Source organism: Phoxinus phoxinus (assembly GCF_949152265.1).
Source record: "Phoxinus phoxinus genome assembly, chromosome: 4".
Taxonomy (NCBI): Eukaryota; Metazoa; Chordata; class Actinopteri; order Cypriniformes; family Leuciscidae; genus Phoxinus; species Phoxinus phoxinus.
The window spans coordinates 39,823,254-39,844,743 of record NC_136879.1 but is presented as its reverse complement, the minus strand read 5'-3'; the positions used below and the strand labels follow the sequence as shown (position 1 = coordinate 39,844,743).

Sequence of the window (21,490 nt, the reverse complement as noted above, 5' to 3'; positions counted from 1 at the left end):
ACGTCTTTTCTGGACATTATACAGGCGTAAATTAAAGACGTGCTACGGACGTAATTGTTAAACATCCAGAAGACGTCCTCACAGGAGCCAGAATTAAGTTTTTTATACGTCTTATCAGGACATTGTTTAGACGTCAATTAAGGACGTGCTAAAGACGTAATTGTTAAGACATCTAAAGGCAGCCAGAATAAAAGTTGTATTATGTTTTCTGTAGTAGAAATGTCAAAAAAGACTGTTAAAGACCCATATTGACATGGAAATCGCATCTGTGCATATTTCCACTTTTAAATTTTTTTTTAGGTACTTCAAAACAGTGGCAGTGAGTTAGTTCTCACTGAGAAAAACCCAGTTACTCATTGTTAATGATCGTCGTGTCATAATATTGCAGACACAAAGACCATAGATCTAAATTAGATTTTAATGAATATTTATAATAATGTATATTCAGTTGAAAAACTGTGTAGTTTATACTAGTCTTGCATTTTTTTATCTTATCAATATAATTGTAATAAACTGCTTACCATTTTACTGTAAACCAAACGGATCACTCCAAGAAATCAACTATTTAAATCACAAAATATATTTTTATTACTAATTTTACCAAAACTTAAACCCAGAATAGTAAAGTAAAAATTAACACAATAAAACTTAAAACCAGAACAGTAAAGTATAAATTAACCCAATAATAAAACTTAAAAAGTCAGAATGTTAAAGTTATTAATATAAGTGCTAGAAAATGTTGTTAAAACAGTAAACAATTACAGTATTAAATCACAAATCAAGTAAAATTAAGCATCACACACATACACATATATATATATATATATTAGGGGTGTAACGATACACGTATTCGTATTAAACCGTCCGGTGTTCGGTACGCATTACAAACCAAACGGTTTGTTGGACCATTTTTCCTGCTGAACAAAACTTGTTATTTCAAATGTAGGCGCTGTCACGATCCACACACAGACGAAACAGTTAGATCCAGATGCAGTATTTATTGAGGAAATCCGTAACTCATAACAGGAACAGATACGGACACCGGCTCAGGAACAGACACCGGCTGAATGAGAGTGTCCGGGGTTCCAACCGGACTGGAGGCTGCCATCTTGGTGTTGTGTGCAGCCCAGGCACGCAGGACAGCAACCGTATAAAAAGTGAAGACGGCCCTCTTGACCGTGGCAGGACTGACGGGAACAGCCTCCGGCACAGGAACAGTCTCTGCATCAGCAGACGTGCTGTGCCTCCTCCATGCATGCAGTACCGCCACTGCATAAAAGAGGAAGACAGCCCTCTTGGCCGTGGCAGGACTGATGGTGGGCAGCTCCGAGACGATCTCAGGGATGACAGTGGGCTGCATGGGGACAACCTCCGGGATGACAGCGGGCTGCACGGGGACGACCTCCGGAACCAGAGCGGGCTGCACGGGGACGGCCTCCGGGATGACAGCGGGCTGCACGGGGACGACCTCCGGGATGACAGCGGGCTGCACGGGGACGACCTCCGGGATGACAGCGGGCTGCACGGGGACGACCTCCGGGACGACAGCGGGCTGCACAGGGACGGCCTCCAGGGCGACAGCGGGCTGCTAGAGGGCGACCTCTGGGTCTTTAGGGAGACTAGAGGTCTTCCTTCTCCTCCGCCGTTTCGGATGGCGATGTGCAGGCTCTGGGCTGGATGGAAACCGTGGGGAACAGAGCTCTTGGCTGGGCGGAATCAGCGGCGGATGGAGCTCTGGGCTGGACATCACCAGCCCAGGGTCGAAGAGGGGCCAGAGTGGAGAATGGTGTTGGGATTCCTCTCGACCACCTCCTCCACTGCGGCCTCCACTGGTCCTGCGAAATCTGACCAACCGGGTCCCCTCAAAAAATTGTCTTCCCTCCCGCTCGGTGGCTGGGGAAGAGACATTAAAACACATACCGCTGGATCTTGTTTGTGACGGAGTCCTTCTGTCACGATCCACACACAGATGAAACAGTTAGATCCAGATGCAGTATTTATTGGGGAAATCCGTAACTCATAACAGTCCAGGCAGGGGTCAAAATCCAAATAAGCAATCTGAAACACAAAACAATAAACAGGCGAAAACAGAGCGGAAACAGACCTCAAAAGTGGTGTGATGAATAACAAGGACTCTGTGACAATGACTGGACAGGCAGGGTATAAATACACAGACACAAACAAGGTGAGGGGAAACAGCTGCGTGCGATAATCAATGATGAGACAGACAAGGATGATGGGAAATGTAGTAATAATAAGTGTAGGACACCGTGGGGGAAAGAGGCCCTCTAGTGGTACATAAACCAGACACTGTGACAGGCGCGTGGCAAGCCCGCTCATAATGTGAGAGATGCTGGCGTGACCACAACATTGACCAACATCAAATGGCAAACTTAATGTAAGTGGAACTAAACTGCGCTACTCATTATTTTGTGCTTCACGGACCGTTAATCAGTTTGGACCAATGCAGCACGAGCCGATCTTGATAAAGCGACACTGTTACTAGACAGCGCTAAGAGATCCAGTAAAGAAAGCATTTGAATTCGCTACTTAAGTAATAACATCGCTGCGAGATCTAGTGAGAAACATTCACATTTCTCCGTTATTAACGGATCAAACAGCGATGACGTAGAAAACCAGGAAGAAACATTGTGCCATGTACAAGTGTATTGTATTGAACCGAACCGTGAATTTTGTGAAAGTTACACCCCTAATATATTCACGGTTCTGTATGATACGATACACTGGTGTCACGGTTCGGTACATTTTCTACATTTTTTATTTTATTAAAACTAACATCATGAAGTATGATAATTTTTTACTTTTAGCAATGATGGAGCTATACTTGACATATAAAACAAGCTACTTATAAAAAATGAAATGTAATATTGTAGTAGTTATAAACAAAGATTATATTTTAGATTAACATTTGAGGGCAGCAATTTTATTCATAATGTCAAAATAAAACCGACGTAACTTTACTTGACAGTAGGCCTACAATGTTTCTTCCTGGTTTCCGCGTCAGCGCTGTTTGATCCGTTAACTTATTCATTATGGCGCTTTTCCACTGCATGGTACGGCTCGGTTCAGCTCGGTACGGTTCGACTCGGCGCGGAACGGTTCGGCTCGCTTCGCTTTTCCACTGCGTAGTACGACTTGGTACGGTTCGGTTCACTTTAGCTCGGTTGCTTTTCCACTGCAGTTAGTACCGCTTCAAAGTGGGTGGGACTGATTGTTAATCGTTGTAGGTCCTGTAGCTGTGCTACTTCCGCTCCTCGGCAACCTTAGAGTAACGTCTGCACCTCGTCCACTGAACACGATTCAGCCATTTCTTGTTTGATTTTTTTTTACTTTTTTTGTCAAGTAAATACTCTAAAAACAGGTGCTACCGCGTTGGCTGTTGTCTGGCTATTTAAATCTAGCGGGTTTAGTGTTTTGTGTCGCAAATACAATGACGCTGAAGTGATGATTCTGTCTGACCAATCAGTGATCTCCAGTGTTTTCACGTCACATTATAGTATCGGTACGCTTGGAACCTCAACAGAGGTGGTACCATTTAAAGCAAGCCGAAGCGAGCCGTACCGTACCATGCAGTGGAAATGCGCCATAAGTGAGCCGTACCGAACCGAGCCGTACCGTACCATGCAGTGGAAAAGCGCCAAAGCGTGCTGTGCCGTACCGAACCGTACCGTGCAGTGGAAAAGCGCCATTAGATACTAGTACTTATTATTAGATGCTAGTCATTAGATACTAGTTCTTATTTATTACGTACTAGTAGCTATTAAAAAGACACTAGTACTTATTCATTAGACTAGTACTTATTCATTAGATACTAGTACTTGTTATTAGATACTAGTACTTATTATTAGATACTAGTACTTATTCACTAGATATTAGTACTTATTCATTAGATACTAGTACTTGTTATTAGATACTAGTACGTATTCATTAGATACCAGTACTTATTATTAGATACTAGTACTTATTTTGATAATGACTAGTAACTATTCTTTTGTTACTAGTAACAAATAGAAAATGTTGCCATTAACTTCCAGGGGTCAGTCAGATATCAACTATTCCGTTATGTTATTATTCATTAGGTACTAGTACTTATTTTTAGATACTAGTTGTCACGGTACCATAATTTCAGTACTCGGTACCAATACCCGTGAAAATCCACGGTTCTCGGTACCAATTTCGGTACCAAAGCTTAATTTAGATTAAATTTGCATATATTAAAGTGTATAACCATTTGTTAGATAACATTAGAAATTAATTAAAGAAATTAAAATTACCTAACAATAAACACTAGTTATACACTGAAGCAATTATTCTCCTTGGGGTAATTTAAAAATACATTTTTCAAATCAAAAGTTTTATCTGTTCATGAACAATCAAGTATTTGTATTAAATAACATTCACAAACATACATTAATGTTGTAAAAATATATTGTTCACTCAATGTGTTGATGTTAGATAAGGCATTAAGTAATGTTAATGAATGGTAGCCTATCTTATTGTAGTGTTACCAACTAAACAGGAGGTAAAACGTGTTTTATTTGACTGTCCTTTTATTTAATCCAAAACTGCGTTCATATTTAATTTTAAAATGGATTTTAAACAAGATACAACCGCACACGATACCACTTTAGGGGCCGTTCATATATCGCGTTGTATGCGCGTGCAAATTCGTTATTTCAAATGTAGGCGCGCGGCTTATAATAGAAGCATCTCAACAGGTCATGTGACAAAAACCAGCGGCCTTTCCGTAACAACATGGAAAGCACGGCCGAACAGCTGATCATAGCTGTACAGGGCGGCTTTTTATTTCTCATCTCCATGAATATATCTAGTAGTAAAGCTAATGCAAGAGCTAGAAATTATTTGATGATACTTCCTCGTCATCATGGACAGCGCAGTTTGCACCGCTTTCTCCTTTCCACAAGCGCGTGCTTTCCCGTTGCGTCTGCCGTTGCTAGGCAACCATGAACAGAAGCGCGCCTGGAAAACGAATTTGCACGCGCAAAAAACGCGCTGTGAACGGCTCTTTTCTCCTTTCTGGTCAACAAGTGGATTCAGAGCCACCGCATTAGCAGCGCTGCCGGTCGCCATTTCTCAGTGTGTTTATGAAGAGGACGCAACTGTGCACCGTTCGGACAGCGCGTCAAGAACCGGATTAATCCGATACTTCAGTACCACCGGTACTTAAGAAAAGCTGGTACCGTAACCATTTAATTTTTTTAGTACCGAAATGGTACCGAAGTACCGGGTCTTTTGACAACACTATTACGGTACCAGCTTTTCTTAAGTACCGGTGGTACCGAAGTATCGGATTAATCCGGTTCTTGACGCGCTGCCCGAACGGTGCACAGTTGCGTCCTCTTCATAAACACACTGAGACATGGCGACCGGCAGCGCTGCTAATGCGGTGGCTCTGAATCCACTTGTTGACCAGAAAGGAGGAAAGAGCCGTTCACATAGCGCGTTTTTTGCGCGAAATTCGTTTTCCATGCGCTCTGTTCATGGTTGCATAGCAACGGCAGACGCAACGGGAAAGCACGCGCTTGTGGAAAGGAGAAAGCGGTGCAAACTGCGCTCTCCATGATGACGAGGAAGTATCATCAAATAATTCATTGATTTCTTTATTCATTGAGATGAGAAATAAAAAGCCGCCCTGTACAGCTATGATCAGCTGTTCGGCCGAGCTTTCCATGTTGTTACGGAAAGGCCGCTGGTTTTTGTCACATGACCTGTTGAGATGCTTCTATTATAAGCCGCGCGCCTACATTTGAAGTAACGAATTTGCACGCGCATAAAACGCGATACGTGAACGGCCCCTAAAGTGGTATCGTGTGCGGCTGTATCTAGTTAAAAAGGCCTTTTAAATATGAACGCAGTTTTGGATTAAATAAAAGGACAGTCAAGTCAAATAAAACACGTTTTATCTCCTGTTTAGTTGGTAACACTACAATAAGATACCATTCATTAACATTACTTAATGCCTTATCTAACTTCAACACATTGAGTGAACAATATATTTTTACAACATTAATGTATGTTTGTGAATGTTATTTAATACAAACACTTGATTGTTCATGAACAGATAAAACTTTTGATTTAAAAAATTTATTGGTAGGCTACATTTTTAAATTACCCCAAGGAGAATAATTGCTTCAGTGTATATAACTATTGTTAGGTCATTTATCTAATGTTATCTAACAAATGGATATACACTTTAATATATGCAAATTTAATCTAAATTAGCTTTGGTACCGAAATTGGTACCGAGAACCGTGGATTTTTACAGGTATCGGTACCGAATACTGAAATTTTGGTACCGTGACAACACTATACCGTAACCATTTGATTTTTTTTAGTACCGAAATGGTACCGAAGTACCGGGTCTTTTGACAACACTAAATAATAGTACAGGTATTTGTTCAATAAATACTAGTACCTATTAAATATATACTAGTAGCCTACTTATTCATTAGCTACTATTACTTGTTCAATAGATACTAGTACTTATTCAATAGATACTAGTACTAAGTCATTAACTACTAGTACCTATCAAATAGATTAGATACTATAGTACTTATTCCTTAGATACTACCTATTAATTAGATACTTGTACTTATTAACTCGCTACTAGTACTTATTCAATAGATACTAGTATCTATTTATTAGATATACCGGTAGTATTTATTCCAAATGTTACTAACGTTAGTAAGATTGTTAATTTTACTAGTAAGATTTTTAATTGAACTTTACAGTGGCTGTTCTGACTAGTCATAGCTAAATAATAAGCACTAGTAGCTAATGAATAAGTACTAGTAATTAATGGAATAGATACTAGTATCTAAAAAAATAACTAGTTGCATGAAAATAGATACTAGTCGGTTTAAATGATTAAATGTTAAAAAGGCTTGCCATAGAAAGTCCGGTTTGAGGCTGATTGGCGCCAACTAACTTAAGCTAACGTTAGCTTAAGTAACGCTAGGCTAGCACGTCAATTTAGAGGAAAATACATTTGAATGATGACTTAGCTGGACCTACAGGGACTAACGAAAAAAAACTTTATGATAACATTTCGGGAATCACTTACTATTAGTATTACCAATATTATAACATACTTACAAAGTCCTTGATGGGGACGTCAATCAAGTGCAACACGAGACAGCGACACGAGACGAAGACAGCCTTTCTTGGTGCGGACTGCGGAGCATGCTGCGCGCGCGGACTGCAGTCACATATCCCTCCGCCACAGAACTGGAGAAACTTGTATTCCGAGCATGTTCAATATTCAAAAATCGCAGTACCATGTTATAAAAGTAAAAAAATATATATATCAAAATAATCCCTATTATTTATTATCAGTATAAAGGTAGAACTGTTTTTCACAGGGGAGGGATACCACGATCTACTTGGAACAGGAAATAGTACCCAATAACCGCGTTTTCCACCACTCTTAATAATAAATAAAAAAACGAAAAATATACATATTATCCGAAAAACATCTATGCTTATCACTTTTTTTGAAATATGATTTTACTAAGCAGCATACACGTAATAAATAAAAAATAACAACAAAACAATATAAAAATATAGCTGCAAGCAGCGATTACGGGCCCAAGCCGGTGGCACCGCCACCCTGGTGCCTTTAGTTACACTAAAGGCACCGGGCTGGCGCTGCCACCGGCTTGGGCCCTCCATCGCTGCTTGCAGCTATATTTATTTATATATATATATATATATATATATATATATATATATAAAGCCGCCACCCCGTTGCCTTTCGGGTTCCTGTGCACGACGGGCAATAACGTAACCCGCTTTGACTGTCGAGAGGGCAATATAGCCCTATGTATCACTCGATTTTATTTAACCAAATGTTTTTTTAACAAAATATGTTATTTATCTGATTCATCCAACCCTATACTGCACTCTTTTACTAATACTATATTATATTTCATCGTTTTCATGTCTTGCCCTCAAACATATCTGTTTAATCTGCTTATTTTTAAGTTACACATAATACATTGATTGAAAAAGAAACTCAAACTTTTTGTTTATGGTAATATTATTTGATACAGAAAGAAATAAGTGAGACTGTGGGAGTGAGGGGAGGGTAATGACAGCCAAAGGGAGACTGAGACAGATAACTTTTGAAACTAAAAAAATGACATCCTAACTTTGATAATGTTTAAATATACATAAAAATGCAGCATATCATTAATTGAAATTAGTGTACTTTAAAACACTTGTTTAAAATAAAAAACACATTTATACATAGTATTAAACACTAGATGGCACAATTGTTCATAGTCTTTCTGCTCCCCTCCCCACACACACACAGACAGGGGGGCTGTCTGTGTGTGTGCCCTCCCTCCCCTCCCCACACAGACACACACACACACACACACACACACACACACACACACACACACACACACACACACACACACACACACACACACACAGAGAATGGCTGGGGGAACTCTGTCAGAGAGAGACAAAACCACATTCAAACCAAAATATCTGACTTCCTGTTGGTCGGAGCTAATGACTGTAAATCAGAAAGTTGTCCGGCTCGATGTGCACAATATACATACCGAGTTTTGTGACTGTAGGTAAAAATAACCCCCCCACTTTTGTCAAAAGTAACACACTTCCTGCTGCCAGTTGGTGGCGCTATAACTTTGACTCACATTAGTTACATCCATGTGATCGCCCTCTTACAACAAACACGCTACTGAAGTTTCATCAAGATCAATTAATGTATGAAGACGTTATAACACATCGTGTTTCTCTTTTCTCGCCATAATTTCGTTTCCTCGCCACAGCCAAACTGTTCGAGATATCAAAAATCCGTCAGCAATTTAGTATCCTCAATGTCTTGACGTCATGCTGACCGAGTTTGGTTGCGATTGGATGAATTTTCTAGAAAGAGTGTTTCAAATTCCAGGGGCATGCGTTTTCATACCACCCACAATAGCCGACTTCCTGTTGGGCTGGCATAAAACTTAGAGCACGAAAGTTGTTCGGCCCGATGAGATCTAAATGTGTACCGAGTTTCATATTATTACATGCAAGCGTGTTTGATATACGGACAAGTGTTTGAATCCCATTCCAGGAGGCGCTGTCGAGCCCCCCTGCCACGCCCGGGTACCAGCTTCAGCCCGGCTGCGGGTTCTAACCTGTGTGCAAAATTTTAAGAGTTTTCGAGCACGTTAAGGGCCCCAAAAGTGCCCGAGATTTTGCACACAGCAGAGAAAGGGTTAAACTAAACTAGCCCCCCTCCTCACACACATACACAGATCCCCCCTCCCCTCCCCACCCCACACAGACAGACACACACACACACAGAATAGCAGAGAGACAGAGAGAGACACAATTCACATTCAAACCACAATATCTGACTTTCTGTTGGTCGGAGCTAATGACTGTAAATTAGAAAGTTGTTCGGCTGGATAATATCAATATACACGCTGAGTTTTGTAACTGTAGGTAAAACTATAACTAAGTTATAACACACTTTATGCATCCTTTTTTAATCATAAATTCGTTTCCTCGCCACGGCCAAACCGTTCGAGATATCAAAAATCCGTCCGCAATTTAGCATCCTCCATGTCTTGACTTCATGCACACAGAGTTTCGTGGTCATCGGATGAATTCTCTGGGAGAAGTGTTTCAAATGCCAGAACATGCGTTTCCATACAGCCCATAATAGCCGACTTCCTGTTGGACTGGCGTAAAACTTAGAGCACGAAAGTTGTTCGGCCCGATGAGATCTATATGTGTACCGAGTTTCATATTATTACATGCAAGCGTGTTTGATATATGGACATGTTTTTGAATCCCATTCCAGGGGGCGCTGCCGAGCCCCCCTGCCACGCCCGGGTCCCAGCTTCAGCGCGGCCCTAATGGCCGCAGGTTCTGACATTTGTGCAAAATTTCAAGAGTTTTTGAGCACGTTAAGGCCCCCAAAAGTGCCCAAAAGGTAGTAAAATAATAATAATAAAGAATAATAAATAATAATAATAAATAATAATCCGAAGGAAAACAATAGGGCCTTCGCCTTTTCAAGGCTTGGGCCCTAATAAATGGACAAATTTACAGCTGACATTTGGAGGAGTATAATTGTTATGGGTGAAATTTAACATTAAATTTAACAATTTAAACATATTTCACACATATTTGGGCTTGGTCCCATGTTGCTGAAGGGGTCAAGGTGGCCAGCTTTGAACAGATGCTCTTTTGGAACCGGGCACAGGCCTTCAAAGAGCACTTAAGGCTAAACATATAATTGGAAATAGTTACCCATCACCCTCAAACAAAGACGAATAAAAAAAGACAATAAATGAATCACTTTTTCTAGAATATAAATGTAATTTTATATAAAACTTTAGAATAAATATAGTCCATATGGACTGGAAGAAGTGTGTCACCGTCTGCCTTTGTCCCCTATTCCCAGTTCCCAAAAATCATGTGGCTATAATTTACATGTTATCAGTTTCACATAGGCCAAATCTATTTATTGACAGTTATTTGGTTTATTCCTTGAGTTTGAGGATCTTGATCTGTCTATTTGTGCCAACCTGCCTGTATCCTCTACTATACCTCTCAGAGATCATAAAAAAATCAGTAAAGTCATCCTTCCACTGCTTTCCCCATGCTGACTGAAATGCGTGAAAGTTTAAAAGAGCAAGGTGACCAAAATAATTTAATTATGTAGAGAAGGTTGAATGCAATACACAATCGTGATACTGAAAGGGATACAAAAACCGTTTATATAGCCAATATGCATAGATGAACACACTTAGCTAGCACATAGGGTGATAACTCTGAGGTTATTTGCAAGGTGTCTGCCAGCCAGTTTATGTTAGCAAGCAAACTTTAAAAACTGCCCCCAAAAAAACTGCTTGGCAAAGTGCTAATTTCAAAATGTCACTGCTACAAACGAACGTTATTGTAACCAAAATATGTCTGAGTTTATTTGCAAAGTGACTGCTACTCCCCACAGTAGGCTGCTTAACACCGACTATCGAGTTGACCAAGTCCTTGAGGTTAGGTTACACATTTGTGGAGGTGTGCACGTCGAGCTACGGCGGGGCTCGGATGGGGGTTCACAGAGGGGTCTGCTGGATGTGACGCAGAAACATAAATGTTGTCTTTAGCCATTTTGTCAGAAGATATGTAGCCTAACATTGAGAAGGGGGGTTTAAACTTTCTTGATTTTACCACTTTAAACAACACCTTCAAAATAAATTGGATAAAGAACTTTAAGCCCTCCTATATCTGGAATCTGATCCCTAATGTTATTTTTTTATATAAATAAATAAAATTTTTACTGTCATTTTCTGGTTATAGCCATCGTGGACGTCTTTTTTATTATTATTTGTGGACGTTTCGATTGTGGCCTTAACATATTTTCTGTAATTTATTGACTAAATCTGGATGTCAACGAACGTTTAGATTATAGTCATTATGAACGTCTTTTCTCAACTAGTTCTGGCTGTCAGTGGACGTATAGTTTGTGGCCAGATTGGACATCTTAATTCACGTCCTTTACTGACTAGTTCTGGATGTCAACGGACGTTTAGATTATAGTCAGAATGAACGTCTTTTCTCAACTAGTTCTGGCTGTCAGTGGACGTATAGTTTGTGGCCAGATTGGACATCTTTATTCACGTCCTTTACTGACTAGTTCTGGATGTCAACGGACGTTTAGATTATAGTCAGAATGAACGTCTTTTCTCAACTAGTTCTGGCTGTCAGTGGACGTATAGTTTGTGGCCAGATTGGACATCTTAATTCACGTCCTTTACTGACTATCTCTGGATGTCAACGGACGTTTAGATTATAGTCAGAATGAACGTCTTTTCTCAACTAGTTCTGGCTGTCAGTGGACGTATAGTTTGTGGCCAGATTGGACATCTTTATTCACGTCCTTTACTGACTAGTTCTGGATGTCAACAGACGTTTAGATTAGAGTCAGTATGAACGTCTTTTCTCAACTAGTTCTGGCTGTCAGTGGACGTATAGTTTGTGGCCAGATTGGACATCTTTATTCACGTCCTTTACTGACTAGTTCTGGATGTCAACGGACGTTTAGATTATAGTCAGAATGAACGTCTTTTCTCAACTAGTTCTGGCTGTCAGTGGAAGTATAGTTTGTGGCCAGATTGGACATCTTAATTCACGTCCTTTACTGACTAGTTCTGGATGTCAACGGACGTTTAGATTATAGTCAGAATGAACGTCTTTTCTCAACTAGTTCTGGCTGTCAGTGGACGTATAGTTTGTGGCCAGATTGGACATCTTTATTCACGTCCTTTACTGACTAGTTCTGGATGTCAACAGACGTTTAGATTAGAGTCAGTATGAACGTCTTTTCTCAACTAGTTCTGGCTGTCAGTGGACGTATAGTTTGTGGCCAGATTGGACATCTTTATTCACGTCCTTTACTGACTAGTTCTGGATGTCAACGGACGTTTAGATTATAGTCAGAATGAACGTCTTTTCTCAACTAGTTCTGGCTGTCAGTGGACGTATAGTTTGTGGCCAGATTGGACATCTTAATTCACGTCCTTTACTGACTAGTTCTGGATGTCAACGGACGTTTAGATTATAGTCAGAATGAACGTCTTTTCTCAACTAGTTCTGGCTGTCAGTGGACGTATAGTTTGTGGCCAGATTGGACATCTTTATTCACGTCCTTTACTGACTAGTTCTGGATGTCAACGAACGTTTAGATTATAGTCAGTATGAACGTCTTTTCTCAACTAGTTCTGGCTGTCAGTGGACGTTTAGATTATGGCCTGATGAGACATCATCTCTCAGTGTCATTAATCAACTTATTCTGGCTGTCAATGGACGTTCAGATCATGGCCTGGACGGACCGACGGGATATCAACCTGTTTTGTATGTCCACAGACGTCGCTTGCTCAGTGGGAAGAATAAGATTCTGTGTTTCTTACTTAGGAAATAAACTCTAACTCGATGCAACCCTGTTTTAAATAAATAAACTGCCCGACACATTTTAAACCTTAAAATGTTACATGGGGTTTCAAACTGAATTTTAGTGTTCTTTTACATTTTCATTGGTTTTTATATTGAAAGCAATAGCCTACTATTTAATTAGTCTGTTATTTTGTGTAGCCAAGTCAACAAAATCAGTCTTTCATTTGCATTTAAAGGGACAGACACAAAACGAAACGTTTTTGCTCACCCTCAAAAAGTGACAACTTTAACATGCTATATACAAATATCTGTGGGGTATTTTGAGCTAAAACTTCACACATACACTCTGTGGACCTCATAGCAGTTCTCCAGAGAATCTCCCACAGTATGAAGCAAGGCCGGAGGATCTAAGACAAATTCCATTGAGAATCCCCTGGAAGCCACAAATATACAACCGTTTTTATAGAATAAGAAATATGGAAGAATGAAGGAAAAGAGTCAACATTAAATAATAATAATATATTAGACTCAGATATAGGAAATAGTATGTAAAGGTGTTGTTTCTGAATAACACAGGATTAATTAAAGGGGTGGTTTACTGCTTTTTTTCTTTGCATGATTGTGTTTATGGGGTGCAATATAACATGTCTTCGTATTTATTTATTTTTAAGCCTTATTTTTCATAAATTTGACCTTTATTGTAAGCCGCTTTCTCCTCTGTCATTTGAGCGACCGGTTGACTTCCTGATTCTATGAAACCACTCCCTCAGAAACAGGCATGGGCTCAGATTGGTTAGTTGGGCTGGTGTGTTGTAATTGGCTAAACTGCGTAGTGCACGTTGTCCGGAAACTTCACGCCCATCACCTTTACGGGCGAAAGTTGGTTCGTTACCTCCGGTCAAATGTAAATAATATCAGTTTGAGCCAGAATCAGACCCAGAAAGCGTTAATGAAGAGAGTCAAGCATAACCTTCCCAAACACGGCTCTTACAAAACGTTTCTGAATGGTAAATTTTTTTTATTATTATTATTCTATTCTACTATTATTATATAAGAATATAATAATTTCGATACGCTGTTACTTGAAAATGCCACTCCTGCTTGTTAGCTTTTGAGATACGGTTTTCTCCTGATTAAACATTTAATACCGTGTTTTAAAGTTATTGTTTTATCGATATAATGAACAACCGTTTATCTATTCACAAAACTTAGTTTACTCAGTGTATCGTTTTCTTTAGGTGTACACACAAATAGCATTGAACTAAACTGGCTACTATAAACAAACAGCGTTGGTTTACTTTCTTGATCAAATCGAAAAATGACGTCATAAAGTATACATGGAAAATACATTTACAAAATTAGTACATAATTACAAATTCAGGTCCAAAATGTTTGTACGCATTTGTCATAGACACGAAATAGCATAACTAAGTGGCTACTAATGCCAGCGCTGGCATTTGTTTACGTCCTTGATAAAACTAAAACATTACGTCTGAAATTATTCATGCAAATACATTAACATCATGCTACATACATTTTTGTGTAGGCTGCATTGTACCAGCGAAAACTGTACATTGTTACCCAAAAAACAAACCATGGGTAACAAGGGACATCAAGGAAATCCTGAATGCCAAGAGGAGGGCGTTTAGAGACGGGAAAAAGGAGGAGATGAAGGCCATTCAGGGGGATCTGAGAGTGAAGATTAGGGAGGCTAAGGAGAAGTATAGGAGGAAGCTGGAGTATAAACTCCAGCAGAACAACATGAGGGAGGTCTGGAACGGCATGAGGAACATCACTGGCTTCAGATCGACTGGCAGCAGAGGTGTTGAGGGCAGCGTGGACCGGGCCAATGGACTTAATCTGTTTTTCAACAGATTTGATAATGTGTCTCCTCTCAATCCACCTATTAACTCAGCAGCAGTCACACCTTCAATCCAACTACTCTCCCATCCTCCTCCACCTCATTGTCCTCCCCCATCCCCCGGGGAGATTCTTACACCCCCATCCTCCGGCCCTCAGATTAATAGCTCTCTTCAACATGATGACTCCAACTCTCCCCCTTCTCCACCTCTGATTTCTGTGTGTCTAACTTTGGACCAGGTGAGAAGACAATTGAGGAGATTACACTCTAATAAGGCTGCTGGCCCTGATGGTGTGCGTCCTGGAGTGCTCAAAGCCTGTGCCTCCCAACTATGTGGAGTGCTTCATCGTGTCTTCAACCTGAGCCTGAGTCTCCAAAGGGTCCCTGTGCTATGGAAAACATCTTGCCTCATTCCTGTGCCAAAGACGCCTCGTCCAAATAACTCCAAGGACTACAGACCCGTAGCACTGACCTCCCACATGATGAAGACCCTGGAGAGACTGGTCATGGACCAGCTGAGGCCTACCAGCCTCGACTGGCAGTAGAGGATGCCATCATCTTCCTGTTCAATCGCATCTACGCCCACCTGGACAAGCCGGATAGCACTGTGAGGGTCATGTTTTTTTACTTCTCCAGTGCTTTCAACACCATTTGGCCGGCCTTGCTGGGTGAGAAGCTGACAGCAATGCAGGTGGATGCACCCCTCGTGTCCTGGATTGTTGACTACCTGACTGGTAGACCACAGTATGTACGCCTTCAACACTGTGTATCAGACATCATGATCAGCAATACCGGGGCACCGCAAGGGACTGTACTCTCTCCCTTCCTCTTCACAATTTACACCACCGACTTTAACCATCACACAGAATCCTGCCATCTTCAGAAGTTTTCTGACGATTCTGTTGTATCAGTAAGGGTGATGAGACTGAGTATAGAGCTGTGGTGAGGGACTTTGTTACATGGTGTGGTCAGAACCCTCTGCAGCTCAACGTGACAAAGACCAAAGAGCTTGTTGTGGATCTAAGGAGAACAAATATACCAGTGACCCCTGTTTCAATCCGGGGGGTCCCTGTCGACATTGTGGAGGATTATAAATACCTGGGAGTGCACATAGACAATAAACTGAACTGGGCCAAGAACGCTCAAGCACTTTACAAGAAGGGCCAAAGCCGTCTCTATTTTTTGAGGAGGCTAAGGTCCTTTAACATTGACAGGACGATGCTGCGGATGTTTTACGAATCGGTGGTAGCTAGTGCTATCCTATATGTGGTCGCATGCTGGGGTAGCAGACTGAGGGTGGCAGATGCAAATAAACTAAATAGATTGATCCGTAAACCCGGTAATGTGGTGGGGGTTGAGCTTGACTCCTTATCGGTGGTGTCAGAGAGGAGGATGCTGTCCAAACTGAATGTCATCTTGGATAATGTCTCCCATCCACTCTATGATCTGCTACTCAAACACAGGAGCACTTTCAGTGCTAGACTTATTCTCCCAAAATGCACCACTGAGCGCCACAGGAAGTCATTTCTGCCAGTGGCCATTAAGCTTTATAATTCTTCCCTCTGAGTGTCTGACACAGGAACCATCAGTTAGTTTTAAATTGTTCATATTTTGGTTGCTGTGCAAAAAAATTTTTTTTTTTAAATCTGACCTGTTTTAAAATTAATGTGTAATATTTTCGTTGTTATTTATTCCCTTGTTCACTGGAACATTCGATGTAATGAATATGTTCATTATAACATATCCAAATAGTGTAAATGCTTTTATAATATTTATTGTTGTTTTGTGGGCAATTGTGCAATTGTGACAAAGAATTTCCCCTTGGGGATTAATAAAGTATTACTGAACTGAACTGAACTGAACATTTAAAATGATTAAGTCTTACTTGCAGGTTGTGGCCCAACAACGGCTGCCTCTGGGTTTAAAGTTGGAACTGCTTCATGTTTTAGTAACAGTTTCTTGTTTAATCCGGCATTGAATTCGTGGAGATTCTGGAAGCTGTCTTCTGTAAAATGCGCAGCACAGAGAGCTAAATTACGATTGTAATTTTCAGGAACATAATCAAACATCAATTTTAGCCATTGTTGACGAACTACAGCGTCCGTAGGAAGCCGAACACAGAAGACCTGACAGCTGCGTGAAAATAACACACTTTAGACGGCATGGCTACAACTCTCCACTATAACTCTTCCTCTTCGACAAAGCCGCAGAAATATGGCCACGCCCCCTTTTTTGCATATTCCGGAGGGAGGGTTGATGTAAATGTATGGGTTAGTTACGTATAAAACCCGGGAAGTATCTCGTTGTAGTCCCATTCGAGTTGTTTTTGTAGGCATTAAACTTCCTGATTTTCAAAAGACGATATCTCTGCTTACGTTGAACTTTCAGCGCAGCAACTTTGCAGATACTGTTCATGCACCAACAGCAACATTACACACTATTTAAAATGAAAAAAGTGAAATCGCAATCAACCACCCCTTTAAAATCCTCCCTTGTCTGGCTTATGCGACTCTGAGCAATGCCTGATCTTTGTATTTTGAGCACTTCTTGCGTTGTTTTTGCCTCTTCACGATGACTCGCTTGCTGTAGTCCTCAGTTGTAAGTCGCTTTGGATAAAAGCGTCTGCTAAATGACTAAATGTAAATGTCAATTTCTCCACATATCATTTTGGTGGATTAAGTCTGTGGAAATGCGTTTAGCTTTCATTTTGATGTTAATGTATGTTTATAGTCATATCTGTGACCTGCGTGTTAGGTGAATTGCAGTTACTGTTAGGGAGGATGATAATTAACAAGTATTTTCTCATGCATCCTTCAGCTGAAAGACAGTGAATCTGAAGGTGTGTGTGTTTATTGTCTGTCCTCTGTCAATAAACTGGTTCATTTGTGTTGCTGGATGAAATTTGCTATATATTTAAAAGACCAAAAAATTTTGACAACTTTCACTTGTGTGTAATTTGATTTGTATAATGAAAGTTCAAAGACAAAACATTTAGCCTATTATCTGAATAACCATTTTCTCTTGTTTAATTCTATAGTTACCTTCTACACAAAACATCCTTTACAATGTAAAAAAAAAAAAAAATCATGGCTGATTTTATGAAGTGTTTCAATTAGTTCAAATGCATGATGATCACTGGCTTAGTTTATATTGTTAGATACCTAAAGAATCACATTTTGACTATTAACAAGAGGATGAAAAAACTAACCTTCATCAAAAATAGTATATTCGATAAACAGCTCTCACTTGTTTGCAGGGTTCACTTGAAAATTCACATTTATCCTCCTTGAACTCATTCTAACAACTTAATATGTTTTAATGTTTCAGACCCGATGGAAGTGAAAGAGCAAAGACAAGAACTGAAGTGAAATTTCAAAGGTAATGATGATGCTGTAGTTTGTTTCAGCCTCTTGATACCAATACAATGTGCTTAATGTGCCAATTTACAGAAGATCTCAGACATCACCATTATGAATGAGCTGAAAACAGGGACTTTCCGAGACAATGAGGTTTTTCAGCTGTAGTTAAACATGATGACTCTGTACTTTTTAAATGCAGATTGGATAAAAACACAGTGATCACAGTTCACACCTGCAGTGAAGCCCCTCCCACAACAATTCACCAATAAATACTGGGAATATTCCCATCATCCTACAAGAGAAGGACAAACTCCAGGAGTAGCAGCTGAAATCTGTGTGACTGTTAAAGATGGAGTTTATTAAAGAGGAGATTGAAGACATGAGTGATCCAGAACCATCCAGAATAAAACATGAAGATACTGAGGAACAAATAGGTTGGTGTCCATTCTTGATTCTTCATTGTTGACTGCTGTGAAATAATAAGTAGTATATGGATGATAAATTATGTAGAAATGTGGCTAATTGATCCTAACCTTGTATATAGCAATGTGTCATATACATTTTTATTATTCAAATTAATGAGAATTATATAACAAACCTTCAACGTCAAAGATCTGATACTTTATACTCACACAGACAGAAACCTATTCTCTTGTTGTCTGCTTGTGTTCACTTGAATTTTAATTGAGATTATCCTATTATAACAACTTGATATGTTCATTTTAGATCAGATGGAAATAACTGAGCAAAGAGAAGAACTGAACGAAGTAAAGAAACACTGTGACTTCAAAACTCAAGGAGCAAATGCCAAAAAGCTGCACTCCTGCTCACAGTGTGGAAAGAGTTTCAGACAGAAAGGAAACCTTAAGACACACATGAGAATTCACACTGGAGAGAAACCGTATCCATGCACTCAGTGTGAGAAGAGTTTCATATCTTCATCCTTACTCAAAATTCATCTGTGTATTCACTCTGGAGAAAAACCATTTAGCTGTGATCAGTGTGGTAAAGGGTTTATTTTGTCATCACAACTAAAAGATCACCTGATAGTTCATTCAGATGAGAAGCCTTATGTGTGTTCTCTCTGTGGAAAGAGTTATTCACGACTGAACAGTTTTAAACTGCACCAGAAAATACATGATGAAGTGAGAGATTATATGTGTTGTGACTGTGGGAAGAGCTTTACTACAGCGGGCAATCTGACACAGCACCAAAGAATTCATACTGGAGAAAAACCTTACAAGTGCTCGTATTGTGACAAGAGTTTCACTAATTCTGCATCTCTGAAATTTCATGAGCGACTTCATACTGGAGAGAAGCCGTACTACTGTACTCAGTGTGAGAAGAGTTTCAAAGATTCAACAGGTTTGAGAAATCATCTGCGCATTCACTCTGGAGAAAAACCTCACAAGTGCTCATATTGTGACAAGAGTTTCGCTCAATCTGGACAGCTGAAATCACACGAGCGAGTTCATACTGGAGAGAAGCCGTATCACTGTACTCAGTGCGAGAAGAGTTTCAGGCATTTATCAAGCCTTCATGCTCATATGAAAAACTGTTGCATGTGATCAACATTTGTTTTCATATCAAGTACATTCAGATAAATTCCGCAAGATAAAATATGGAGATTGTCTAGTTATTTAATTTGTTACAATTACTTCTCACTCACATGAAAAACGGTTGCAAGTGATCAACATTCAATTCTAATGGTGGCTATATTGTGCCGAATGGCTGTGATGCCCGCTCCGGTGACTCTTAAGTGCCGAACACAGTTGAAACGTGCCTTTAGGATGCCAAAGGTCATCTCTGTCACAGTCTTCGTCTGCACCTGTCTGTCTTAGTCTGCACTACACTTCCCAGAATCCCTTGTGTCTTCACACCTGAACTCACTTCCTCAATCATCCACCTGTTCATCGTCCTCATCATCTGTCTTCACCTTGTTAGTGTTCGTTTGTATCTGTATTTAGTTTGCTTCTGTTCAGTAGTGGTGGGCAGATCGAGGCTTCGTGAAGCAATGAAACAGTTGAACCAAATGTGCCATATTGTTTCGAGGCGTCGAATCAATCCGACACCCGTCTCAACGGTGACACCTAGTGGTCATTTGCAGGTGTTGATCTGAAACCACCTTGACGAGCCATTAAAAATGTTGTTTTTTTATTATTGTATTTTTCTAATATGTGAAGCTTGTAACCTATAGGCTCCTCACTGTGCATAATGTTATTTTGGTCCTGCAAAATGAATATTAATAAAATAAATCTAGCCACAATGTATCTAGATATAATCTATCTATGCATTTATATATATTATCTATCTATCTATCTATCTATCTATCTATCTATCTATCTATTAATCTAGCTGTCTATATTTATATCTATGTATCTATTAATGTGTCACTATATGTAGGCTATACTCTGTCTACCCTATTAGTCAATGTGTTGTGTAAATTTAAATGTAAGCCTAATAGCCTATAACTAATCAAATCGCACTGTCACTATATCACCAAAAATCCGCTATCTCAAAATCAAACTCCTCTCACAAAAACCCACGAGGTCAAGATGTGTTGATTTCACTTTTATACAGATGTGCGATTGTGTGGTCTGTTCCCGACCGTGTAAATCAAACGCTTTGATTCGGCGGATCACACCTGATGAAACACCTGTGAAACACTTCGAGGCTTCGTTTGGCCATAGTCACGTGACATGGGTGTTTTGAATCACGCTTCGGACCTGTGTTTCGAAACATCTGCGCTTAGGGATCCCGCAAAGCTTCGGAACGACTGTTTCGCGTCAGCCATCCCTACCTTTCTTCACCCGCACCATACCCGTGACAGAAGGACCGACCACCCTAAAATGGACGATAGGGTAAGAATTGTCGTCCTGGCCAAGGAGAGCGTTGACGTCCAGCTCCAAGCCCTCTTCACCGCTGGTCCCGTCCAGCATTGGGCCTTCACCACTGGTCCTGTCCAGCACAGCCCAGCCCGAGACTGTTCACGTCTCGTCTGCCCAGCCTGAGACAATTCACGTCCAGCCTGCCCAGCCCGAGACGATTCGCGCCTGTCCAGCCGAGCCTGCACTTCACGCCAATCCAGCCAAGCCCACACTTCACGCCAGATCTGCCGAGCCCAAGGCAGTATGCGTCATGCCCGCCGCGCCTGTGACTGAGAGCCTCATGCCCGCCGCGCCTGTGACTGAGAGCCTCATGCCCGCCGCGCCTGTGACTGAGAGTATCATGCCTGCTGAGCTTTTTTCGTTTATCCCGTCTGGCTTGGATCTCCCTCCACCTCTGGTCCCGTACAGCTCAAAGCCCT

General features: G+C 40.5%; 1 protein-coding gene across 1 annotated transcript in view; it reads left to right on the top strand.

Annotated features, from left to right (window-relative positions):
• LOC306997107 (uncharacterized protein) overlaps window positions 1–20,760 on the top strand; it is a 63,986-nt gene extending 43,226 nt beyond the window's left edge. The window contains exons 3-5 of the mRNA XM_079610203.1: window positions 18,152–18,202; window positions 18,383–18,617; window positions 18,910–20,760. Of these exons, the coding sequence (XP_079466329.1) occupies window positions 18,533–18,617; window positions 18,910–19,751 (927 nt within the window). The 5' untranslated portion in view covers window positions 18,152–18,202; window positions 18,383–18,532 and the 3' untranslated portion in view covers window positions 19,752–20,760. The remainder of the gene's footprint in view (window positions 1–18,151; window positions 18,203–18,382; window positions 18,618–18,909) is intronic.
• The last annotated feature ends 730 nt before the right edge of the window (window positions 20,761–21,490 follow it).